This window comes from Geotrypetes seraphini, chromosome 3, assembly GCF_902459505.1.
Source record: "Geotrypetes seraphini chromosome 3, aGeoSer1.1, whole genome shotgun sequence".
NCBI lineage: Eukaryota > Metazoa > Chordata > Amphibia > Gymnophiona > Dermophiidae > Geotrypetes > Geotrypetes seraphini.
Window position 1 is genome coordinate 50,890,464 of NC_047086.1, and position 27,523 is coordinate 50,917,986.

Sequence of the window (27,523 nt, forward strand, 5' to 3'; positions counted from 1 at the left end):
CCCCTTGAACCTTTCTTGAAGATCGGCGTAACATTCGTCACCTTCCAATCTTCCGGAATCTTTCCCGATTTGATCGACAGATTGGCTATTAGTTGAAGCAGTTCAGCTATGGTCCCTTTCAGTTCCTTGATGACGCTCAGATGGATGCCATCCGGTCCCGGGGATTTATCGCTTTTAAGCCTATCAATCTGCCTACACACCTCTTCTAGATTGACTGTCAATCCGTCTTCGTTTCCAAAATATAGCCTGATTGGTACCGGTATGCTGTGTGAATCTTCTTCAGTAAATACAGACGCAAAAAATGTGTTCAGTTTGTCAGCGATTGCTTTGTCCTCCTTTAGCGCTCCCTTTATTCCATGGTCATTCAACGGTCCCACCGCTTCCTTCACAGGTCGTTTCCCCTTAATATATTGAAAGAATGGCTTGAAGTTCTTCGTCTCCTTGGTTATTTTTTCCTTGTAGTCTCTTTTGGCCCCTTAACGCCTTATGGCACCTGCGTTGATATTGTTTGGGCTTGTTCCAGTTTTCGTCCGTTTTTGACCTTTTCCATTCCTTAAACAGTTTTCTTGTCTCTGATCGCTTCCTTCACCTCTACATTGAGCCACGCCGGTTCTTTGTTCTTTTTCCTCTTTGATCCCTTGTTGATAAATGGTATATATAGATTTTGCGCCTCGGTGACTGTGTCCTTAAAATGGGACCAAGTGTTTTTACATTGCTTATCCTCTTCTTAATCTTCTTCCCTACCATGAGTCTCATCCCTTCGTAATTCCCTTTTTGGAAGTTCAGTGCCGTGGCTGTCGTTTTGGACCGATGTTTCTCCCCTGCGTCCAAATTGAAGCGGATCATATTGTGATCGCTGTTTCCCAGCGTCCCTTCTACTTCTACATCTTGTGCCGTTCCTCGCAGTCCATTTAGAATTAAGTCAAGAATTGCATTTCCTCTAGTATTTTCCTTGTCAAGTTGTTCCAGGAAGCAATCGCCTACAGCTTCCAAGAACTTGGTCTTTCTAATGCAGCTGGAGGTGCCTAGGTTCCAGTCTATTCCCGGATAGTTGAAGTCACCCATGATAACTGCATTGCCTCCCTTGCAGTTGCGTTTAATCTCGTCCATCATTTCTCTGTCAATTTCTCTGTAGTAGATGCCAATCTTTGTTTCCAGGCCATTTATTCCCGGAATTTTGACCCATAGAGACTAACTTATCTGTCAGTTGTGGAGTGTTCTCTCCAGTAGATTCAATTCCCTCTTTGATTCAATGGCCCCACCTTTTTGAGCCACTCTATCTCTGCGGTATAGTTTGTATCCCGGTAGCACAGTGTCTCAGACGTTTTCCTCAGTCCACCATGTTTCCGTGATGCCTATGATGTTAACTTTATCTTTTTGTGCCATAGCTTCTAATTCACCCATCTTATTTGTAAGGCTCCTTGCGTTCGAGTACATATTGAGTTTGCGACCTGTTCCTTTCTTGCATTTCCTTCCCTCGTGTCCTTTTCGATCTGTCTTGCCTGTGATCCGGTGCATCTTTCCCTCTATCTTCTTGCACAGTATCCTCCGGGTATACCGGTTCCCGAACCATCGACTCTCTCTCTTGGTCGACTGTCAGCTTTCCCCTTCTTCCTAATTTAAAAACTTCTCAACTTTTCTCTTGATGTTGCTTGCAAGTAGCCTCGTTCCGTCTCTGCTGAGGTGGAGTCCATCCTTCCTGTATAGCTTGCTTTTCCCCCCAGAACGTCATCCAGTTGTGCACAAAGTGGAATCCTACTTCCTCACACCAGCGCCGCATCCACACGTCAAGTCCTGTGAGTTCCTGGTATTATTATGCGCAATAGACCCGTCCACCTGGCCTCACTGTAGCTAAAAACAACCCCCCCCCCCAAAAAAAAAAAACAAAACCCCAAACAAACAAATCAAAAAACACCCCTTTCAGGTCCTGCAAAGCCTTACCACTGTTCAATTGCTTTGATCCAATTCTGAAAAACATTCAGAGCTCCTTTCAATTCAGGTCTGGAAATCACATTTGCAATATTTTAGGGTTGTGGGTAGACATAGCTGTGTGCCTGAAAACCCCAGGAAAATGGGAGAGATTTTGGGACCCTCTTACTTCTCTGTGCTAAGCCATTGGAAATGGGAGGGGGGGAGTTCTGTATTTTCTACATTTATTTATTAGGATTTATTAACTGCCTTTTCATGAAGAGATTCCCCCAAAGCTGTTCACAATACACTGAATAGTAAATCAGGTACTCTTAAGTATTTTCTCCATCTGTCCTGGCAAACTCACAATTTAATTATGGTACCTTGGTTCAACGGAGGGTTAAGTGACTTGCCCAGAATAACAAGGAGCAGGTTGGGATCGAACTCACCAACGCAGGGTGTTGAGGCAGCAGCTTTAATCATTAGGCCACTTAAGTTTATTATTTTCGGGTAAGGGGAAATAATTTAACAAATTCTTCTAAAAAAATGTGGTTGTACTACCAGTAATTTTTTCTTTTTGAGTTGTTCTCTCTCTTTTTAAAAGAGTAAACAAAACAGATGTCTTCTCTGTGATAGTGTAGCTTACTTCTTTGGGTGGTTATGTTAATGATAATATTTTGTATTGTCCTGCACTTTACTTAGCCCCCCTTTTACAAAACCATAGCGTGGTTTTTAGTGCCGGCTATGGCAGTAACAGCACCGACGCTCTTAGGAATTCTAGGAGCATCGGAGCTGTTACCACTGTGGCAGGCACTAAAACCACACTACAGTTTTGTAAAAAAAAAGGGGGGGAGGTGTTAATTAAAACAACCAAACATAGCATATAATGGCAAATAAAGGACCAGACTATCTTCCCTATTGAAACGGGCCTCTTTCCATAGTTTCCTTAAATTTAAGATCAAACATTATTAGAGCAATAAAAAACATTTAGCATATTAATAAATAATAATAACAACTTTATTTTTGTATACCGCAGTACCATTACAGTTCAGAGCGGTTAACAAAATAATAGACTGTACATAGTGATGTTACAAACAAGTCAGTCAGCTTAGCAAGTCGGGAGTAGTCAGGAAATCCGGAGGCATGTCGGAGATACAAGGCAGGGTTACAAGGCGGGGGAGGGAGTCAGAGGAATTTGCCATTATTAAAGACGTAGCCATTATTAAAGATGTACCCTTCTTGCTCAAAAATGTGTACAGGTTAAAAAAAAAAAAAAAAAAAAATATATATACAGTATATATATATATATATATATATATATATATATATATATATATATATATATACACACACACACACACACACACATATATATACATACACACCAAAAATAAGATAAAAAATAAAGTTCACTTTTATTTTTTAAAAATCTGAGAGGCATGGATGCTTTAATAAAACAAATATTTAATAAAATTACTTACCAAATATGTTATGCTTTTAAGATTAATAATATTATTCATTTGAAGGTCATTCAGTCTACCAGGAGTTGCAATAATAATGTCCACACCTTTAGTAACCACATTTATTTGACCTTTTCGGTCCCCACCTCCATATATGCAAATGCTGTAAAATAAAAATCAAGCGATTTACTTATTTACCCTTAACCTGCCCACAGCTAGTTTAAATTTAAGCATGCAACTTTTAGACACATTAACATACAAAGTTTCAAAAGTATCATTGTTGTTGTAACAACCCAGAAGGATCAGAAAAGTGTTAGTGGAGGGATGGTTTTAAATGTCAAAAAAATTTCACACACACAGATTGAAGGAAGGAATAATGTTATAATTTCGCTCTAGCTAACAAGAGCTGATAGAATACCCTCCTGTTATGATGGCTCAATGAACCTGATTCTTTCTTTCTTTTCTTTTTTTTTAATATAATTTTTATTGAAAAAGCAGTCAAAAGACACACAACAGTGGTCCGCAAGTCAAATTGCTTGTAATCATTTTCCATCAATTACTTGATGAGTTTTTATAAAAATCTGAAGACTCACTTATTTCAGCAAAATGTTCATGGAAGGCCTTAAAATTGTGCTCTTTTTAAGCTATGTGGTTTTATTTAAAGTTTATATACCGCTTACAAATCTAAGCAGTTTACAAACATACAAAATATTTAAAATAATACATCTTACTTCTAATTTTATGTATTATATTTGGTTGTTACACTTATTTTAGATTAATCTTCATGATTGATTTTCCTCACTCAGCACACTTAGGAATGGGCAGGAAATAAGGGAATAAATGAAACAAAACCAAATACAGGTAGTCCCCTGGTTAAGAACGAGTTCTGCTTTTTAAACCATTCTTAAAGTTGAATTTGTATGCAACTCAGATCCTGTACAGTACAGTCTATAAAAACAAACATTAAAGAACATTAAGCATTAAAGAAACAGTCCTCAAAATAAAGTACTGTAGTTTAAATAGAAAGAAAATATAAGATAGGTTTATACTTATTTTTGTTTTTTATCAATCCCAATGTTCCCTCTCCATCACCACATCCAACATTCTTCCTCTCATCTTTGTCTTTCCCATGCATCTGTACCTTATGCCTCTCCCACCATCATGTCCAATATTTTTCTCCCTCCCTATGCCCAACAATTCACCTTTCTTCATTTTCCCATGTGCACCATCTTTTTCCCTCTAACTCAGACACCCATGCCCAACAATTCTCCCTTTCAATTCCCTCTCCACCTCAGCATCTCTTTCTCTCACTTCCTCCATCCTATGTCTACTCCATTCTGTGACCATGTTCATGCTCCCTCTCTTTCTTCCATCCTTTGTCCAATGTTTGTGCCCCTTCCCTTCCTTCTGTGTCCCAATGTGACCCTGCTTCTCCCTTCCTATGCCAACACAGTCCCCTCTTCCTTCCTTCCTGTCCCAACACGACCCTCCTCCTCCCTTCTGTGTCCCAATCCACCTGTCGTCCCCTTCCATTCCGCATCCCAAATTCATGCCTTCGGCATTTACCTCCTCTTGTCAGCTCCTTCCTCCCACACTTACAGACCAACGTATGAAGAGCTGTTTCTCCAGGATTAGAATGAGGCTTTGGGACGAATACTGGAAGCACAATGGATTGATTTAGGTAGAATTCCGTGACTACTTTGGGAAGGAATTTCAGATGAGTTCCGAGAACCACCTTGTCAAGATGAAATACTGTAAAAGGTGGGTCGCAAACCAATGCTTGAAGTTCACTCACTCTATGAGTGGATGTGACAGAGATCAAAAAGACCACTTTACAAGTGGGAAACTTTAGATGACTAGACACCATTGGTTCAAATGGTGGCTTCATCAGAATGTATAGAACTATATTAAGATCCCAAACAATTGGAGGAGCTTTGAGTGGAGGTTTGGAATTGAAAAGTCCTTTCATAAACTGAGAAACAAGCAGGTGAGTGACTAGAGGTTTATTGTTGAAAGGAGCATGGAAAGAACAAATAGCACTGATGTGAACACTGACCGAAGTAGATTTAAGTCCTGAGTTTTTAAAATGGAGAAGACAGTCCAACACAGAGGGAACAGAAGGAAGCCTCCAAGTCATGGAGGGTACACCAGGCGATGAAGAGTATCCACTTTCGTTGATAGCATTGCTTAGTAGAAAGCTTTCTGGAAGCAGCTATGACGGCTTGTACTGAATCAGAAAGATTAAATTCTACTGACGTTAGAACAAGAGGTACCCAAGCTGTTAGGTGTAGTGACTGCAGATTGGGATGTAAAAGAGATCCTTGACTGAGTAGAGATGAAAAGATCTGCAGTGGGATCAGATCCTTGGCATTCAATCAAAGTAGAAGGGGGAACCCAAGGTTGCCTGGGCAACCGAGGAGCTATCAGGATCATGGTGGCCGACTCTTGCGTGAGCTTGACTAAAGTCTTCAGAATGAGAGGGATTGGTACAAATGCATAGAGGAACTTGTTTGACCGATCCAAAAGAAAAGCATCCGCTTTGAGATGATGAGGAGAGTATTGTCTGGAGAAGAAGTGAGGTAACTTGTGATTGTGGGGAGACACAAACAGGTCTATCTGAGGAGTCCCCCAAAGAGAGAAGATGTGATGCAAGACTTTGGAGTTGAGAAACCACTCATGAGATTGGAGAAATCTGCTGAGATTGTCTGCAAGGGAATTCTGTTTGCTTTGCACATATATGGCTTTGAGAAATATGTTGCGAGGAACTGCCCAATTCCAAATGTGTTCAGCCTCTTGACAGAGGAAAACAGCCTGTGCCCTGCTGCTTGTTGATGTAGTACATCACCACTTGATTGTAAATATAATCCTGAAATATTTTTAGAGCATTGCGAATTGCTCTCAGCTTTAACAGGTTGATGTGGAATGTGTTTGAGGAGAGATTTGTTGGATTCATCCACCAATGGAGGTAACGACAAAGAGGCAAAATGACTTTGATCCGTTAGAACAAGGGACCCATGGCCTGAGACTATTACAATGCCAAGGTCCACTGAGATGTCCTTAGGTGAAGTCGAGTGACATGAACAGTTGATGCCATGTGACCCATAATATGCATCATTTTTCTCGTTGAGATGTTTTGCAAAGTAGACACCTGGTTGCAAAGATGAATCAAGGTGTCTTGTCTTTGTTGAGGAAGGAACGCCCATAGAAGAGTAGTATTTAGTAGGGCTCCTATGAACTCTAATACTTGAGAGGGTTGAAGATGAGGCTTTGGAAAGCTGACTTTGAACCCTAGAAGTTGAAGGAACGTTATTGTGAGCTGTGTTGCCGAATGCACTGCTTGAGGAGATGGAGCTTTGATCAAACAATTGTCTAGATAGAGGAACACTTGTAATTCGTGAGACCTTACAGCAGCTGCTATTACTGCTAGGCATTTTGTGAATACTCTTGGAGAGGAAGCAAGGCTGAATGGCAGAACTTTGTATTGAAAGTGCTGATGAGCTATTCAAAAATGAAGAAACTTTCTGTTGTTGGGGTGAATGGATGTGAGTGTGGGCCTCTTTGAGGTCGAGAGAGCATAGCCAATCGTTTCATTCTAGTAATGCATACAAGATTCCCAAGGACAGCATGCAAAACTTTTCTTTTACAAGATATTTGCTGAGAGCCCGGGGGTCGAGAATAGGATGGAGATCTCCCGTCTTCTTTGAGATTAGGAAATACTTAGAGTAGAACCCCTGATTTTTCTGGGAAGGTGGTACTACTTCTATGCCACTGAGCTGAAGTAGAGCTTCTATTTCCTGAAGAAGAAGGAACATCTGCTGGGATGGGAAAGAGGACTCTCTTGGAGGGTTGTCTGGAGGTATGGTGGTAAAATGGAGAAAGTAAACCTCTCAAATGATTCTGAGCATCCAAGTGTCTGTGGTAATGAGAGTCCAGCGATAAGACAGAAGCTGACCTCTGATGGGTTGGGGTGGTCGAGATGGTGGAATTCTGGCTATGCCCTATAAAAGCAGATCAAAATGACTGGGCTAGTTGTTAAGAAGCCAAAGTCTGAGATTTCCGAGCCTTTTGTTGCTTCTGCCTCTTTGGTGATGGTGGCTTGGAAGAGGCTGAAGTCTCTGGATAACATAGGCAAATGAAGTAGGCCATTAAGATGGTTTAGATCAGGGGTGTCAAAGTCCTTCCTCAAGGGCCGCAATCCAGTTGAGTTTTCAGGATTTCCCCAATGAATATGCATGAGATCTATTAGCATACAATGAAAGCAGTGCATGCTAATAGATCTCATGTATATTCATTGGGGAAATCCTGAAAGCCTGAATGGATTGCGGCCCTCAAGGAGATATTTTGGACACCCCTGGTTTAGATGATTGAGACTTAGCTTTAGAGCCAGCGTGAGTAATCAAACTCTGTTCATGCCTGTGAGTCTGAGTGGCATCCTCAACCTCATCTCCGAAAAGTTCTACCCTAGACAAGGGATGTTTGCCAAGTGGTCTTGAATGTTAATGTCCATATCAGAGACTCTAAGCCTTGTCAGTTGTCTTATGGCAATTGACATTGCCATTGCTCTTGATTATATGTCAAATGCATCAAAGGTAGCTCGTGCCATGAACTTCCATGTTTGAAACAAACTGTGAATGTTCTCTTGAAACACCTCGGGTTGTCAGATGGTGTGTACTGCTGGAAATCAGCTAGCTTTTTAAAGCATTGTTTTAGATAAAATGTCATATAAAAATTGTAGTTAAGCACCCTGTTAGTTAACATGGAGTTCTGGTAAAGAAGATGACCAAACTTGTCCAAAGTGCGGTCTTCACGACCTAGTGGAGAAGTAGCGGAAACTCTTGAACTAGAAGATTTCTTAAGTGTAGATTCAACCATCAAAGACTGATGTGATAACTGTGATTTATCAAATCCAGGACAAGATTGAATCCTGTATTGAGAGTCAATTTTTCTTAGAGCTATAGTAGTGGAAAGCGTTAGCTCCCAGTTCTTAAAAAAGAGCTTCTTTAAGTAGGTTATGCAGAGGCAACTTAAGAAGTTCTTCAGGTGGCTCATCAAAATCCAACGCCTCTAATAGCTCTGCTCTAGGCTCAAGATCAGCTTAATAGGCAAAGCGATGCCTCTTGATGCTGCACCAATGAAGAACCTCGATGCCTCGATTGATGCCTCAATGCAGATCTGTAGCCGGTACCATGTAGCCTAGCACCGAGGGAGTCGGTATATGCATCGGTGTAGAATAGAGCTTAAAGATGTCACCGAGGGCACTACTAAGGAACTCCTTCAGCTGGTCTCTGAAGATTTGCACCAGTACCGTTAGCTCAACAGTTGGTACCAAAGGTGCTGCAGGGCATTGAGGGATGGGTGACCTTGATGAGGTGACACCGCCTGCACAGGAGATGACCATTGGCATTGACTCTTGGACTGCATCGATGGACTCGATGCAATTGAGACCTGAAATGCTTGCAAGAAAGAGGATGGATTCTTAGAAAGCTTTGTTGGAGGAATGGCATCCAATGTCGATACCAATGGACCTGCTTTGTTGCCAGAATTCACTGCCAAGCCAAAAAGCTTCTGCTGCTGGAGTTGCTGAGCCATTAATGAGAACTTTTGAAGGGTGGAACAAGCACAAGTTGATGCTCAGGCCCTAAACATTGTATACACCAGCTATGCGGGTCAGTGATGGAAACTGGTCACCAGCACCAACAGCACTTCTTAAAACTGCTCGAAGGCTTCAATATGAATGGGAAAATTGCAGTAGCGAAGTTGAAAGGCTCAATGGTGAAGTAAAATATAAACACCAAAATACAGAAAAGGACCCGAAGGCCAGACTGAGGACCTAGCCGAAGAAATAAAAGTAGACAGATTTTTTAAAAAATTAAAACGAACAATACTTCATCAAAGAAAATAAGAAAGAGACAACCGAAAGGCGAAAAACCGCCGACAGGAAGTATTGAATATATGTAGATATATCATGGGCATGCCCAGCTGCTATTAATAATTAAAACTGGAAAAGAAAAGCATGCAAGGTGAAACAAGCAGATTGACTTTGAATTTATTTGGGGTAAATGAGACATGTGAATTGTGGAACTGTCTGTAAAAGGTTATTTTAAATTGGCTATGATAGAATCAAACTAATCTGAAATTCTAAATGAAAACCATGCTGACATGAATAGAGGAAGCTTGTGTGTGTGTGTGTGGGGGGGGGGGTATTTTGGTTTTCTTATGAGTGCAAATAATGTGGAGGGGGTCAGTGTTCCCGCTAAGCTGCGCTGGGGTGCGCTGGCGCTCAAAATATTACCTCGCAGCGCACAAGTTTCTCGTCACAGCGCACACAGTGTAGAGCACAGTTCTTCAACCGCCGGTCCGCAAACAAAATCTTGCCGGTCCGCGAAGGATTCGGTCCCCGCCGCAACGAAAGGCCGGCGTCAGCTGACTTGCAACTTCCTGTTGCAGTCGCTGTGCCGGGACTCCTGCCTTCGCCGGGACTCCTGCCTTCCACCGCGTTTGCCTCCTGCCTTGTCTCCGCACCTCCAGACCAGCAGCGGCAGCTGTGTATGCTTTTAACTTCGGCACAGAGCTGCCCCTAATCAATAGTTTAGCGCGGTTTCATAAGGCAGCCTCGGGGCCTTTGCTAGGCCGGCCCACATCGCATCATCGAAGCGGGCCGGCTATCAAAGGCCCCGAGGCTGCCTCATGAAACCGCGCTAAACTATTGATTAGGGGCAGCTCTGTGCCGAAGTTAAAAGCATACAGAGCTGCCGCTGCTGGTCTGAACTCTTGGGCCGCTGAAGGAGGGCAAAAAGCAGCTGTCCTGGAGGTTTCCCTTCCTCTCGCCTTTACAGGTTCCTTTTTTTCCACCTTTTTTTTTTTCCTTCAAACGGCAACGGGCCCCAGCATCGACATCAATCAAGTAAGTTCCACTGTCAATCAAGCGGTTCTGCTCGGCCAAAGCTTCCCCTGTGACATGAGCCACCCTCAGGGGAAAGAAAGTGACCCACAAAGGTGAGGGGAAGGGGGGCAGATGATGGAAGTTGGGGGGGGGGGGGGAGAGAGAGAGAGAGAGAAGGGGCAGATGATGGAATGGAGGAGATGAGAGAGAGAGAGAAGGGGACAGATGATGGAAGTGAGAAGAAGGGAGAGAGAGCAGAAGGCAGATGGATGTCAGTTGAGAAGGGAGAGCAGATGCTGAATGGAAGTGGGGAAAGAACACATACTGGATGGAAGGAAGAGATAAATAAAGGGGGAAGAAAATAGTAAGATAATGGAGGGGTGAGGGAAAGGGGTGACAAGCTGTGGGTAGACACAGTGAAAAGAGGGAAACGGGACTAAATAGTAAGAAAGAATTTAATTTAGATGGAGGCAGAAAATAGAGAAGGAAGACCAGAGAAGAAAAGGGAAGAGAGAGCAGAGAATGATCAGATCTGAGTGGAGGAAATGAGAAGAGAGATATGCTAAAAACCACAGGGGGGAGGGAAGGATAGAGATGCCAGACCATGAGGGGAACAGAAGGAAGATGATGGATGCTAGACCAAATTGGGGGGTGGGGGGGGGCAGGAGGAGAGATGGCAGGGAAAGACAGACAGTGAATGGAAGGGGCAGATGCTGGACTGAAGAGACAGAGAAGGTTATCATGCTGCTGTACCGGGCCATGGTACGCCCTCACCTGGAGTACTGCGTCCAGCACTGGTACTTTAAGAAGGACACGGTACTACTCGAAAGGATCCAGAGAAGAGCAACTAAAATGGTTAAGGGGCTGGAGGAGTTGCCGTACAGCGAAAGATTAGAGAAACTGGGCCTCTTCTCCCTTGAGCAGAGGAGATTGAGAGGGGACATGATAGAAACATTCAAGGTACTGAAGGGAATAGACTTAGTAGCTAAGGCAGGGAGAACGAGAGGGCACTCTCTAAAGTTGAAAGGGGATAGATTCCATACAAACGTAAGGAAGTTCTGTGGTAGAAAGCAACATATTTATTTGGCTCATAACTTGCTGGCGCCCGATATTTTTAGCTCACAGTGAAAAAAGTTTGCTCACAACACCCGCCCGCTTAGAGGGAACACTGGGGGGTTATTTTATGTCTTCTTATATTTGATGAAAGTTGTTGAATATGGGGGAGGGAGGGATATGGGATCTGAATTAGATTTTAATAGGATATTAAGTGATGTATTTAAGTATAAATTGATGTTATATGCTGTTGCACTTATTTTAAGTTTTAAAAAATGAATGAATATTAAAAAAAAAAAAAAATTGTGTTTGGTATATGGAGTGATTGTGATAATAAGATCCCAATTGTAAGATAGGCAGATGTACGGAAATGGAAAGGGCTGGGTATAGATTTTCCCAGAAGAACAGGAAACTTAGGCTTTTAAAGAGAGGCTTTTAAAGAGGCCTTAAAAAGGAAATCTGTTCCTATAGATTAAAACAAAGCTAATTGGGAAAGTTCATACAGAAGTTAGGATGTCCGCTTTCCATACATTAGGATGCACTTCACATTTAAGGAAGGTTAAGTAAGGATATAAGGATAGAAAAAGTAAAATACTGCCATCTGCTGGGTTTAAAAATTGGACTTAACATTAAATTTAGGATTTAAATGTAAATTGACGCAAGGTATTCCTAGGAAGGAAGTCATGTGATCAACTGTGCCATTGTATTCTAAAGTATGGTAATTATTACAAATGATAATACATATGGTATAAATCTCTGACTTTGATTTTTCCCTTTGGAGAGCACAGAAAATTGTATGTATTGGCTCTTCCCAGACATGAAAAGCATTAATAAACACACATTTGATTATTACATGGCTTTTCCTCATGTCTATTATTTGAATTCACAGAGTCTCTAGCCCAGTTATGTTGGGAGAGAGAGTCCATTCTGGCAATTCTTTTGGCCCCGCTGTTCAAGTCTCCCAATCTGGCTTGAACATTGGTGACCACCTACATGTAGAGGGGATTCTGTCTCCCCTGCAAGTTGAATTGACTAGCCATATTGTGTGCAATAATTCACTCCATCAAGCGGAAAGGCAGTCACGCATGCACCCTTGCGGGTAATCGCAAAGCTTAAAATGATAGTGCACTTTTCACTGTCCATACCGGGCTCCGTGGATGACATCACCTGCATATGAAAATACGCTGCCTGCTTATCCTAAGATATTGTATGTAATGTAAGAATTAGGATAAAAGAATATAGTAATATTGTTCATAATTTTAATAAACAGAAATTTGTATAGTATAAACGTATGATGAATACATTTTTTGATAATTTGATTCTGGCATTGGCAGCATAGATGAACACTGAATTTGAATTTTATATATATTAAATTTAAATTAGTTTCAACTGAGTATTAACAGTATATCTATACACACATACTTGATTTCTTAATATTTCTGTGCTTTCAACTGGACTAAAACTGAAACATTACCACTACTATATTTTAAAGTTAATCAGAATCCTAGTTCATATCTTTGAATTAGAAAATGATATGCTCATACCTCTTAAATCCCTTGTATGTGTACTTTGAGCACTCAGCTTCTACCTGAAGAGCCAATTCACGAGTTGGAGCAAGAACCAACATTCCTGGACCACCACGATGAACTCTTGGGCTTTAAATAAAAATATTTAATAATTTTAACTTTATTAAAAGAAACAAAAAGTAAGAATTTGTCCTACTGGCTGAGAAACTGACTTTTTTATCTTTATTATTAGAGACCTGAATGACCAATATTGGATTCTGAGCACATAAAGCAGTTAGGGGTAATTAATAACATGCAAAATTTATTTATTTCTTCCATTTGTGCATTGCACATACCTGTAAAAGCTCTTGGCGACATTACAGACAAGGGGTTTGAAGAGGGTAGGGAGGACAATGGAAGGCAGGAAGATACAGGAGGAGAAGAGGATACAAGTGATTAGGTGCCAAATAGATGAGTTTTCAGTTTCTTCTAGAATTTGGTGTGGTTAGGTTCCATCCTGGTCATTTCAGTAAGGTCATTCCAAGTTTTTACGCCTAGAAAGGTGAGCATGGAGTGGAAAACATGTTTATATTGCAGATTTTTTTGTGGAAGGGAGATTTAGAAGTATTCTGTTGAGGCTTCTGCAGGAAGTAGACCATGCCTTGGAGAAGAGCTGGATGAGAGGAGCCACGGAGTTTCCGTAAAGTATATGGTGATGATGCATGAAGTTCTGAAGGTCAAGCATTATTTCTCTTTAAGGGGCAATTCAATAACTGGGTGCTTTGATTTAGGAATCACAAAGGTAAACAATAGGTGCCTAGTCTATAATGGAACCTACAAGGTGCCTAGGGTCCATTATATTATACTAGCAAAACCAGTACCAATACAACTAACATTAAATGTGCACACTTATAGTACAATAAAAAGAGGAGGAAAAAATGATTTACCCATTTTTAACCAGATTTACCAAATTATAAACAGATATGGGTCCTTATACTTCCAGGGAGGCAAACATTCATGCCGATATCCCTCATGGGGTACTATAATTCATCATTCAACCCCTTTTAAATTTTTATATCTGGTTTTCTTCTTTTCAATGTGTAAACCAAAAATGCAAATCAATCCCAAAAATGCAACCACTGCAAATTTTATATCCAAGCAAGAAAATATATATAAAAAAGGAGCACTTATAAAAAACACACATTATCGTTTCCTCAGGAGCTGTGCTTCTTTTGAAAAATTGCTTCTGCATATTATGTTGTGCATGCAATAAAACAAACACAAACAAACCATAGTGGAGAAATGCAATAATTTTGGGTGTGCAACTTTATTCATCAATCATGTAAATCTGTGCAGTGGCTCGACATGTTTCGGCCAATATGGCCTGCTTCAGGAGCCTACATAAAGAGTTAGAAACATGACATTTAACATGCATGACAATTATTAATTAAAAACTATAAAAGCATACAATCAATTAAAAACAAATAAAACATATGCTCTGTTAATGACAAATAGTGTCCTTTATCAGTGTTCTTCAACCTTTTTACACCCGTGGACCGGCAGAAATAAAAGAATTATTTTGTGGACCGGCAAACTACCGTATTTTCGCGGATATAACGCGCACCATTGTAAAACGCGCACAGGGGTATAGCGCGCAGAAATCACGATGATATGTACAAAAACTTTTCTATACCGCGCTCAGGCATATAACGCGCATGCTGCCCGACTCTCCTCTGGCCACCCCGACTCTCCTTTCGCCCTCCCCGACTCTCATCTGGTTGCCCCGACTCACCCTGACTTTCGGTGCACTGCCCCGACTCTCCTCTGGTTGCCCCGACTCACCGTTCACCCGCCCTGACTTTCGGTGCAATGCCCCGCCTCTCCGTGCCTGTCCCCCTTGAAGTCCTGTCCCCCTTGAAGGTCTGCCTGTCCCCCTTGAAGATCTGCCTGTCCCCCCTTGAAGTCCTGTCCCCATCCTGAAAGCCTGATGCCCCCCCTCGACGTCCGATTCTTCTCCCCCCTCGGCAGGACCACTCGCACCCCCACCCCGAAGGACCGCCGCCTCCCCGACAATATTGGGCCAGGAGGGAGCCCAAATCCTCCTGGCCACGGCGACCCCCTAACCCCACCCCGCACTACATTACGGGCAGGAGGGATCCCAGGCCCTCCTGCCCTCGACGCAACCCCCCTCCCCCCAACGACCGCCCCCCCCCCAAGAACCTCCGCCCGTCCCCCAGCCGACCCGCGACCCCCCTGGCCGACCCCCACGACACCCCCACCCGCCTTCCCCGTACTTTGTGTAGTTGGGCCAGAAGGGAGCCCAAACCCTCCTGGCCACGGCGACCCCCTAACCCCACCCCGCACTACATTACGGGCAGGAGGGATCCCAGGCCCTCCTGCCCTCGACGCAAACCCCCCTCCCTCCAACGACCGCCCCCCCCCCAAGAACCTCCGACCGACCCGCGACCCCCCTGGCCGACCCCCCCACCCCCCTTCCCCGTACCTTTGGAAGTTGGCCGGACAGACGGGAGCCAAACCCGCCTGTCCGGCAGGCAGCCAACGAAGGAATGAGGCCGGATTGGCCCATCCGTCCTAAAGCTCCGCCTACTGGTGGGGCCTAAGGCGCGTGGGCCAATCAGAATAGGCCCTGGAGCCTTAGGTCCCACCTGGGGGCGCGGCCTGAGACACATGGTCGGGTTTGGCCCATGTGCCTCAGGCCGCGCCCCCAGGTTGGACCTAAGGCTCCAGGGCCTATTCTGATTGGCCCACGCGCCTTAGGCCCCACCAGTAGGCGGAGCTTTAGGACGGATGGGCCAATCCGGCCTCATTCCTTCGTTGGCTGTCTGCCGGACAGGCGGGTTTGGTTCCCGTCTGTCCGGCCAACTTCCAAAGGTACGGGGAAGGGGGGTGGGGGGGTCGGCCATGGGGGTCGCGGGTCGGTCGGAGGTTCTTGGGGGGGGCGGTCGTTGGAGGGAGGGGGGTTTGCGTCGAGGGCAGGAGGGCCTGGGATCCCTCCTGCCCGTAATGTAGTGCGGGGTGGGGTTAGGGGGTCGCCGTGGCCAGGAGGGTTTGGGCTCCCTTCTGGCCCAACTACACAAAGTACGGGGAAGGCGGGGGGGGGTGTCGTGGGGGTCGGCCAGGGGGGGCGCGGGTCGGCTGGGGGACGGGCGGAGGTTCTTGGGGGGGGGGCGGTTGTTGGGGGGAGGGGGTTTGCGTCGAGGGCAGGAGGGCCTGGGATCCCTCCTGCCCGTAATGTAGTGCGGGGTGGGGTTAGGGGGTCGCCGTGGCCAGGAGGGTTTGGGCTCCCTCCTGGCCCGATATTGTTGGGGAGTCGGCGGTCCTTCGGGGTGAGGGTGCGAGTGGTCCTGCCGGGGGGGGGGGATGTATCGGACGTCGGGGAGTCGGCCGGGCAAGAGGGCTTGGGCTCCCTCTTGCTCCGATCGTGGATGCGGGTGCGGGTGGGAGCGCGTGCGAGCGGTCGTTCGGGGTGGGGGTGCGAGCGGTCCTGCTGGGGGGGTGAATCGGGCGTCGGGCGGGGTGGGAACTATGTTTAAAAACTTTTGTATACCGCGCTCAGGCATATAACGCGCGAGGGGTATGCGCGGTACGTAAAATCACGTATAACGCACGCGTTATATCCGCGAAAATACGGTAATAGGACTAAAATTTAAAAACCCTGTTTACGCTCCATTTCCGTGAGCTCAGTCCCCGCAAACCATCTGATCCCATCTGCACAAGCCGCAATTATGATTTTATATTGAACGTATTTTATTAAAGTATAAAAAGAAACAATATTCTGAACAATTGTGATTTTATAAATACAAATATACAGAGCACGGACCAACAAAAACCCTGTCTCCCCTCCCCTTCACATATATCCCCTCTACTATCAAGAAAACTGAACAAGCCAAGTTCATAGAAATATCATGCTAACAGAATACTGCAGTCCCCAGTTATGTCTCTAGCAGGATATATATTTCAAATCTGATATATTCTAATCACAAAATAGAAATAAAATTATTTGTTTCTACCTTTTGCTGTCTCTGGTTTTTGCTTTCATCTTCTTTTCACTCTCTTCCTTCCAGCGTCTGCCCTCTCTGTCTCTTCAATCCAGCATCTGCCCCTTCCATCTACTGTCTGACCTCTCCCCCTTCCATATGGTATTTGTCTTCTTTCTATGCCCCTCTCCCCTTTCCATCCAGCCTATGCCCCTCTCTCCTTTTTACACGATTCACTCCAGCTTCACTGCTCTCTTCATTTTTATCTCTCCTACAACCAGATCTAGCATCTTTGTCCCTCTCAATTTCTCTGCTGACCCCCCTTCCCCTCCTCTAATCTCCCTGCAAGCTGTTTCCTTCCTTTTTTTCTTCTCCCTTCCCTCCTCCCCCTGTCCAGCAGTAACTCTCTTCCTTTTCCTTTCCCTCCTTCCCTCCCAGCAGCATCTCTCCTTCTCCCTCCCTCCAGGTCCAGTAGCAGCTGTCCCTTTTTCCCCCTTACCCAGCAGCTTCCCAGACTCCTTTCCCTCCCCTCTCCCAGCAGCATCTCTCCTTCTCCCTCTCCAGGTCCAGTAGCAGCTGTCCCTTTTTCCCCCTTACCCAGCAGCTTCCCAGACTCCTTTCCCTCCCCCCTCCCAGCAGCATCTCTCCTTCTCCCTCTCCAGGTCCAGTAGCAGCTGTCCTTTTCCCCCTTACCCAGCAGCTTCCCAGACTCCTTTCCCTCCTCCCTTCCCAGCAGCATCTCTCCTTCTCCCTCTCTAGGTCCAGTAGCAGCTGTCCCTTTTTTTTTCACCATGCCAGCAGCTTTCTCCCCTCCCAGCAACTCTCCTTACTTGCCAGCGCTGCGATTCAGTAAGGCAGCCTCGGGTCCTTTGTTGGGTCGCACTGCCTCTGAGGAAAGCGGAACTTGCATCATCAGAGGCGGCCCAACTCAGCAAAAGCTCCAAGGCTTCCTTCCTGAATCGCTGCGCTTGTAAGGAGAGCCGCTGGGAGGGAAGAAAGCACAGTCGGAGGCTCCCCATTATATCTCCGGCCCTGCGCTCCTCGATCTTGCCGGTCCTGCGCGGACCGGCAGGAAATTGAAGAAGTTAATCTCGCCGGTCCTGCGCAGACCGGCAGGAATTTTCTGCGGACCGGCACCGGTCCATGGACCGGCGGTTGAAGAACTGTGTCCTATATCATTACATAATTGAGTGTTAAATTGATTATATCCATAAAAAACACCACATATTAGTCACACTTAAGTGCACTGTGAGTACGAATCAATATTGAACTAAATTTATATAGACATGTCTAAAAATAATCTATAGAAAAATACCCAAATTGTCTTAACAGACTAACCATTACTATTATGCATTAAAAAGCGCATACAACATACATGTTAAATGTGATAATCCATTTGGTTACTTAAAAAACTTATAAGTACATATGTATAATAAATGAAAACCAAGAATACTGAAAACTAATAAAAATTAATAAGAACATACTAAAAATTAAGTGTTATGAAGAGGATAGCACATAACAGAAAAGAACTTTCATACATATGAAAATAATCAAACACTCATGAATGGTATTTCTAAAACTTATACAAAAGTCAATAATGAGACCTTGGCACAAACAGAAGCAAATCATTATACCACAAAATTAACCCCAGATTACATACAATTATTTAGTGAAACACATATACCTTAACACAGTTAAGAAAGTACTGAAGTTTTTTGTGAAAGATTTTGACTCCAGTACCCATTACAATGAATGCATTTCTCTCTATTTTTTAAATATCTTTATTCATTTTTAAGCCATACATAAATGTAACATATTATACAATCATATTACACTATAAAAGCACTTAAAAATCAATCAAATTGTAATCTATAACAAATAGATATCACCCCCATATTCATATTCAAAATTTCCATTCACATTAAAGAATTAAAAAATATTTTTCAACCCACCCATCCATCCTGAATGTGCATGACCAAAGGGTAAAATCAACAATCACTCTTTGCAAAATTTTGTCAATGGCTCCCAAATCTTCAGAAACTTTTTGTAATGTCCCTGTTGTATAGCCATAATACGTTCATTTTAAAAACGTGACACAGAGACTCCCATCAAAAGGTATATAGTTCAATCTATCCCAGTTTTTCCAATACCTTAAAATAAGTTGTCTTAATAAAGAGAAGTTTTTTTGGAAGTCATTAAGTAAATGACTGGCTCAAATTGACAGCACTCTGTTTAAAAGACAGCACTATTTTGAAAGTTTCAACTAGAGAATGACACGGTGACGGTTTACCCGCGGCCACCGCATTTAAGCCGCGGGTCACCGCCGAAAACGGGGAAGAAAACTAGCAGTCGCTGCGGTGACGGGGACAAGGCCATTCACCGACCGCGGAAACGGTGAACAGGTTTGTCCCCGCGGGCCAATGTACCCCCTTCTAGGAACCGCTATTTACCTGTGTTTCACCGTGCTCCTCATTTGTCAGATCAACCCTTCCTGCCAATCGCAGCAGAAGGGTACCCAACCCCTCCTGCCGGTCCTCCCAATGGCCTCCCCTAAGATCGCCGGCAGGAGGGTACCCAACCCCTCCTGCTGGACCCCCCCCCAACGAACCCTCCCACCCCGGAACCCCCTTAGTCTTACTTTCCAAGTTGGACCGGACAGCTCCTCGCTCGTCTGGCCAGCAAGCCTGCCTCCGTCCAAATGAGGCGGGCCCGCCCCTCCCCTCCCCTCCCCTGCCCCCAATGGCCTCCCCTAAGATCGCCGGCAGGAGGGTACCCAACCCCTCCTGCTGGACCCCCCCCAACGAACCCTCCCACCCCGGAACCCCCTTAGTCTTACTTTTCAAGTTGGACCGGACAGCTCCTCGCTCGTCTGGCCAGCAGGCCTGCCTCCGTCCAAATGAGGCGGGCCCGCCCCTCCCCTCCCCTGCCTAACCCACAGGATCCTAGGGCCTGATTGGCCCAAGCACCTAAGGCCCCTCCTATAGCGGGAGTGGCTTTAGGTGCCTAGACCAATCAGGCCCTAGGATCCTGTGGGTTGGGCAGGGTAGGGGCGGGCCCGCCTCATTTGGACGGAGGCAGGCCTGCTGGCCAGACGAGCGAGGAGCTGTCCGGTCCAACTTGAAAAGTAAGACTAAGGGGGTTCCGGGGTGGGAGGGTTCGTTGGGGGGGGGTCCAGCAGGAGGGGTTGGGTACCCTCCTGCCGGCGATCTTGGGGGAGGCCATTGGGAGGCAGGGGAGGGGGGGGGAGGGGCGGGCCCGCCTCATTTGGACGGAGGCAGGCCTGCTGGCCAGACGAGCTAGGAGCTGTCCGGTCCAACTTGAAAAGTAAGACTAAGGGGGTTCCGGGGTGGGAGGGTTCGTTGGGGGAGGGTCAAGCAGGAGGGGTTGGGTACCCTCCTGCCGGCGATCTTAGGGGAGGCCATTGGGAGGCAGGGGAGGGGAGGGGAGGGGCGGGCCCGCCTCATTTGGACGGAGGCAGGCCTGCTGGCCAGACGAGCGAGGAGCTGTCCGGTCCAACTTGAAAAGTAAGACTAAGGGGGTTCCGGGGTGGGAGGGTTCGTTGGGGGGGGGTCCAGCAGGAGGGGTTGGGTACCCTCCTGCCGGCGATCTTAGGGGAGGCCATTGGGAGGCAGGGGAGGGGAGGGGAGGGGCGGGCCCGCCTCATTTGGACGGAGGCAGGCCTGCTGGCCAGACGAGCGAGGAGCTGTCCGGTCCAACTTGAAAAGTAAGACTAAGGGGGTTCCGGGGTGGGAGGGTTCGTTGGGGGAGGGTCAAGCAGGAGGGGTTGGGTACCCTCCTGCCGGCGATCTTAGGGGAGGCCATTGGGAGGCAGGGGAGGGGAGGGGAGGGGCGGGCCCGCCTCATTTGGACGGAGGCAGGCCTGCTGGCCAGACGAGCGAGGAGCTGTCCGGTCCAACTTGAAAAGTAAGACTAAGGGGGTTCCGGGGTGGGAGGGTTCGTTGGGGGGGGGGGTCCAGCAGGAGGGGTTGGGTACCCTCCTGCCGGCGATCTTAGGGGAGGCCATTGGGAGGCAGGGGAGGGGAGGGGCGGGCCCGCCTCATTTGGACGGAGGCAGGCCTGCTGGCCAGACGAGCGAGGAGCTGTCCGGTCCAACTTGAAAAGTAAGACTAAGGGGGTTCCGGGGTGGGAGGGTTCGTTGGGGGGGGTCCAGCAGGAGGGGTTGGGTACCCTCCTGCCGGCGATCTTAGGGGAGGCCATTGGGAGGACCGGCAGGAGGGGTTGGGTATCCTTCTGCTGCGATTGTCGGGAGGGCCGTTGGGGGGGTCTACATGAGGGGTTGGGTGCCCTCCTGCCGTGATCGCTGGGGGGAGGGGAGACTTGCAGCCGTAGCCGCGGTCACTATGCTAATCACGGCAGCATTTAAAGTACATGTCGTGTTTGTTTTTGCATTGCTAGCCCCAGGGGTGGTGGAAGATTAGTGATTGAAAAACTGTATGAAAAATAACTATTTTAAATTTAGTGATCAAAATGTGTCAGTTTTGAGAATTTTTATTAATTAATTTTTTCTCTGCGTGTTTTGTTTTTGTATAGTTATTAACTAATATTTAACTAAGTTTTAAAGTTTTAAAGAATGTTTCCTTTATACGTAAATAAAGAAAAGTGAATGGGATTGCAGTGGCGGTGACGGGGCGGTGAATGGGGTGGCAGTGGCGGTGACGGGGCGGTGAAGAGGATGGTGAGACGGGGACGGGGCGGTGACGGGGTTGGTGAGACGGGGACGGGGCGGTGACGGGGATGGTGAGACGGGGACGGGGCGGTGACGGGGACCAATTTTTTCACCGTGTCATTCTCTAGTTTCAACCAGCTGAGTTTTCAGAACTGGTGGCTCAGCATGAGAAAAGTAAGTTTTATAATGTATATTTATTGAAATCTTCTACAATGGACATTTATTATAATCTTTTTCTAGTAAAATGAAGTTTCCAAAATGTATTTTGTTTTGTTTAGTAATGTAAAAAAGAATGACTTGGTGATTTACTTGCATGCATCACTTAAGAATACGCAGAAGCAATATTTCAAAAGAAGCAGAGCCGCTGAGGAAACTTTAATGTGTGCTTATTAAGATAAATGCTCCTTTTTTATACATACTTTCCTGTTTGGATATAAAATTTGCAGTGGTTGCATTTTTGGTTTACACATTGAAAAGAAGAAAAACCAGATATAAAAATCTAAAAGGGGTTCAATGATGAATTACACTACTCCATGAGGGATATCGGGATGAATGTTTGCCTCCGTGGGTGTATGAGGACCCATATATCTGTTTATTAAGAATGAATATGCATGTTGGAGAATAAGTTTACTCTCAATTTATGAAGCACACTTATATTAGCCTTAGAGCTGGTGTAAATTTGAGCACCTTAAGGCAGCTGCTACCCATGTAATTTACAGTATTCTGTAAGTAACATGCATGCATTAGACTCACAACCCATGTTTTGCCCTTGTGTACCCATTCCAAACATGCACTAAGTAAAGCAGGTATTTGCAGAATAGCGCTTAGATACCATGCTAGCATGTACATATGTAACATAGATGACGGCAGATAAAGACACGAATGGTCCATCCAGTCTGCCCAATCTGGATTCAATTTAAATTTTTAAAATTTTTCTTCTTAGCTATTTCTGGGCAAGAATCCAAAGCTCTACCCGGTACTGTGCTTGGGTTCCAACTGCCGAAATCTCCGTTAAAACCTACTCCAGCCCATCTACACCCTCCCAGCCATTGAAACCCTCCCCAGCCCATCCTCCACCAAACGGCCATATACAGACACAGACCGTGCAAGTCTGCCCAGTACTGGCCTTAGTTCAATTTTTAATATTATTTTCTGATTCTAGATCCTCTGTGTTCATCCCACGCTTCTTTGAACTCAGTCACAGTTTTACTCTCCACCACCTCTCTCAGGAGCGCATTCCAGGCATCCACCACCCTCTCCGTAAAGTAGAATTTCCTAACATTGCCTTTGAATCTACCACCCCTGAACCTCAAATTATGTCCTCTGGTTTTACCATTTTACTTTCTCTGGAAAAGATTATGTTCTACGTTAATACCCTTCAAGTATTTGAACGTCTAAATCATATCTCTCCTGTCTCTCCTTTCCTCTAGGGCAGTGTTTTTCAACAGCTGTTCCGCGGCACGTTGCCTGGTGTGCCGTACGGTCAGGGCCGCCATCAGGGCAGTACCACCAGTCTAGGGAGAGGGGCGGTCCGCCCCACGTGGACAGGAGAGAGCTGGACGGGGGACCCGCGGAGTTCAATACATCTCGAGCCGCGAGGCTCGTCTTCTGTTCCTGCCTGCCCTGCAGCTAACATATAGCCGATCGCAAGCGTTCCCCGATGTCAGCGCTGACGTCGGAGGGAGGGCTTAAGCAAAGCCTGCCCTCCGACGTCAGCGCTGACGTCGGAGAATACTTCCGTTCGGCTATTTGTGCGCGGCAGGGCAGGCAGGAAGCAGAAGACAAGCCTCGCGGCTTGAGCTTCGTTTTGCTGAGAAAGTTGCAAAGATGGGCTGGGAGGCAAACACGGAACACAAAAGGGGGGAGGGAGTGCGTTTTGGACACAAGGCATGAACTTGGGAGAGAGGAAGGGAGGGAAAGAGATGCTGAGGTGGGGGAGGGAATGGGTTTTTGGACACAGAAGGCATGGACTTGGGAGAGAGGAAGGGAGGGAAAGAGATGCTGAGGTGGGGGAGGGAATGCGTTTTTGGACACAGAAGAAATGGACTTGGGAGAGAGGAAGGGAGGGAAAGAGATGCTGAGGTGGGGGAGGGAATGCGTTTTTGGACACAGAAGAAATGGACTTGGGAGAGAGGAAGGGAGGGAAAGAGATGCTGAGGTGGGGGAGGGAATGCGTTTTTGGACACAGAAGAAATGGACTTGGGAGAGAGGAAGGGAGGGAATGAGTGTTTGGACACAGAAGGCATGGACTTTGGAGAGAGGAAGGGAGGGAAAGAGATGGTTGTGTACACGGGGAATAGAAGAAAGGAGAATTTTTGGTCATAGGGAGGGAGTGAGGTATAGATAGTGGCATACCAGGGTGGGGGGGGGGGCGGTCTGCCCCACCCCGGGTTTACGTCCCAAGGGGGTGCACAGCTGGCCACCCTCCAGTGTTGTCCCTAGGCCTGCAAACTGCGGCTCTTTAGCCACTTGAGTGCCACCGCCGCCAACGGTGTTGTTGGCGGTGGCAGCATTATAAAATACTTTCTTTGTGTTTATTTGATTCCTATTCAAGAGAATTACTTTATATATAGTCAATATAGGCACAGAGTTAAATTTTTTAACATTTTCTAATGGTGGTGTGCCTCGTGATTTTTTTCATGAAACAAGTGTGCCTTTGCCCAAAAAAGGTTGAAAAACACTGCTCTAGGGTATATATATTTAGGGCTTCCAGTCTCTCCTCATACATCTTCTGGCACAAGCCTCCTATCATTTTCATCACCCTCCTCTGGACCATTTCAAGTCTTCGCCAGATACGGTCTCCAAAACTGAACACAATACTCCAAGTGGGGCCTTATCAATGACCTGTACAGGGGCATCAACACCTTCTTCCTTCTACTGGCTATGCCTCTCTTTATACAGCCCAGCATCCTTCTGGCAGCAGCCACTGCCTTGTCACACTGTTTTTTCACCTTTATATCTTCGGACACTATCACCACAAGGTCCCTCTCCCTGTCCGTGCATATCAGCTTCTCTCCTCCCAGCATATATGGTTCCTTCCGATTATTAATTCCCAAATGCATTACTCTGCATTTCTTTGCATTGAATTTTAGTTTCCAGGCATTAGACCATTCCTCTAACTTTTGCAGATCCTTTTTCATATTTTCCACTCCCTCTTCGATGTCTACTCTGTTACAAATCTTGGTATCGTCTGCAAAAAGGCACACTTTTCCTTCTAACCCTTCAGCAATGTCACTCACAAACATATTGAACAGGATTGGCCCCAGCACCGAACCATGAGGGACTCCACTAGTCACCTTTCCTGGAAGACATTTCACTATTTTGGTCTCCTCACCTTGTGTTCTAAGGTTAATGCCTCTGATGATGGAATCCCCCGACAGTAATAGTTTTCTGTTTTTGGCTTTTTTATTTGTGCTTAGGGTGCGCTTGTTCTCTTGAGTTACCTTCATTGGTTCCAGTCCCACTTCCCTTCTGTTTTCTTGAGTATCGCAGTGCACTAGTGGAGCGAAGGAATTCTGTAGAGGTAATATTAGTGAAGGTGGATGTTTCTGTGTTACATGTCGCAATCTTCCTGAGCTTCCTGTGACCCATTTATTCCTGGGCTGTTTTATTCTTTGAAGTGGTAAGTTGGTATGATTTTGTGGAGTGATGGAAGCTGCTTTAATTGTATTCAATTCCTGTTTAAGTTTGCAGAGCTCCTCCTTAATACTAGCAAGTTGAAGACAGATGGGGCAAGCCTTAATCCTCCAAATAGTGTGTCTTGGAATTAAAGCACCACAGTGATTGCATAGAATAAAGGTCATCTTGATTGGTTGTGAAGTGACCTGATTTGAGTAGTCCTGATTATTTGGGTCTCTATATATGAGCTGTGATCCCTGGGATGGGTGGGACTATAAATCTTACCCTTATTCCTATGAAGGGAAAGAGGAAATAAGATTTAACAAAGGAAAGAGAAGGGTTTATTTTTTGTGGTTTTTTTGAGTAAGAAACAGGGAGGAGGAGAAGAGAAATTAAGCAGATATAATGCTGAAAAACAGTGAAAAGAGCAGAATATGAAATGCTGAGTAACTTAGCTTTTAGAAGTTCACAGGGCAGACTTGTTCACAGCACTGTCTACATTATGTCTACATATGTAGGTCCACTGTGTTGGCAACTTTATTTTTAGGTAGCACCTTTGCACATGCAAGAACTGTCCACCATGCAAACTTTTATATTTCACACTTTATATACAATCAAAATTCCTAACAAATATGGATCTTCAGAAGTGCATCCAATGGGTTCAGTTACTGCCATTTGGAACTACTGCACTAAAAAGCAAAAGAACATAAGAATAGCCTTACTGGGTCAGGCCAATGGCCCATCAAGCCCAGTAGCTCATTCTCAGTGGCCAATCCAGGTCACAAGTACCTGGCCAAAACACAAGGAGTAGCAACATTTCATGCTACTTATCCAGGGCAAGCAGTGGCTTCCCCCATTTCTTTCTCAATAACAGACAATGGACTTTTCCACCAGGAAATTGTCCAAACCTTTTTTAAAAACCATAAAAACATAAGAATTGCCGCTGCTGGGTCAGACCAGTGGTCCATCGTGCCCAGCAGTCCACTCATGCGGCAGCCCTTAGGTCAAAGACCAGTGCCCTATTTGAGTCTAGCCTTACCTGCATAAGTTCTGTTCCCGCAGGAACTTAACCAATCTTTTCTTGAATCCCTGAAGGGTGCTTTCCCCTATAACATTACATTACATTACATTACATCAGGGATTTCTATTCCGCCATTACCTTGCGGTTCAAGGCGGATTACAAAAGGTTAGTTTAAGGACAGAATTACAATGAATAAAGAATTACAGTGTTACAGAATGAACAGAATTATATGAATTGTAGAGGATAGCTAGAGAGGTAATAAGAAGATCTTGAGGGCTTTTAGTGGTCGTGTTGTTATTTCTGTTTTAGGAATTTCTTGAAAAGTGTGGTTTTTATTTCTTTTCTGAACGTCTTATAGTCTGGGGTGGTCATCAGAAGGTTGGAGATTTGGTTATCCAGTCTTGCAGCTTGTGTGGCTAGGAGGCCGTCATGTAGTTTTGTTCTTTTCACTTCTTTGGATGGGGGGGGTATGAATGGGGAGTGCGTTTTTCTGTGTCTGGTGCTGGTTGCTTGGATGAGGCGATTGTTCAGGTATGATGGACTGTCTCCGTGTAGTGTTTTAAATAATATGCAGTAAAATTTAAATTGGATTCTTTCTTGGATTGGGAGCCAGTGTGAGTTGATGTAGGAAGAGTGTTCCAGATTTCTACCACTCTCTGGGTGAAGAAGAACTTCCTTACGTTTGTACAGAATCTATCCCCTTTTAACTTTAGAGAGTGTCCTCTCGTTCTCCCTACCTTGGAGAGGGTGAACAACCTGCCTTTATTTACTAAATCTATTCCCTTCATTATCTTGGATGTTTCGATCATGTCCCCTCTCAATCTTCTCTTTTCAAGGGAGAAGAGACCCAGTTTCTCTAATCTCTCACTGTACAGCAACTCCTCCAGCCCCTTAACCATTTTAGTGGCTCTTCTCTGGACCCTTTCGAGAAGTACAATGTCCTTCTTCATGTAATTCTTTTTTTCAATTACATATTCAAAATTAACCTGTACAGAAAGCAAATTCGAGTCATTTTTAACCTTATATGTATGTTATAATGTGATCTTATTTTGATGTTGGAATTGATTTTGGAATTGATTTTAGATTGTAAGTTGCCTAGACCGATTTTATTCTTGGAGCAAGATAAGACGACATAAATAATCTTGGAAAGTTGGAAGCTTTAGCTTCTTCAGACCAACTCCATTAAGCATAGGGCCCTTCTTTCCTGTTAAAATGGGCTGATATGGCTTCCGGTAATGTCACCAATTGAGATGGAGGGTTAGAGTTACTGCTCTGACTCCTGGATGTAGCTAGCCCCTTGTTTCCGTGAGATACAGCGCATTCTAGAGCTTAGCTATTCTCTGAGTGAAAAATATCTCCTTTAAAAGTATTTCCCTGTAACTTCATCGAA

General features: G+C 45.3%; 1 protein-coding gene across 4 annotated transcripts in view; it reads right to left on the reverse strand.

Moving 5' to 3' along the window:
• Nucleotides 1-27,523, reverse strand: part of DDX43 (DEAD-box helicase 43) — a 267,260-nt gene that overhangs the window by 118,753 nt on the left and 120,984 nt on the right. For all 4 annotated transcript variants that reach the window (XM_033935444.1, XM_033935443.1, XM_033935447.1 and 1 more), the window contains exons 8-9: nt 12,849-12,959; nt 3,390-3,531 (exon numbers count right to left, since the gene is read on the reverse strand). In XM_033935444.1, the coding sequence (XP_033791335.1) occupies nt 3,390-3,531; nt 12,849-12,959 (253 nt within the window). The remainder of the gene's footprint in view (nt 1-3,389; nt 3,532-12,848; nt 12,960-27,523) is intronic.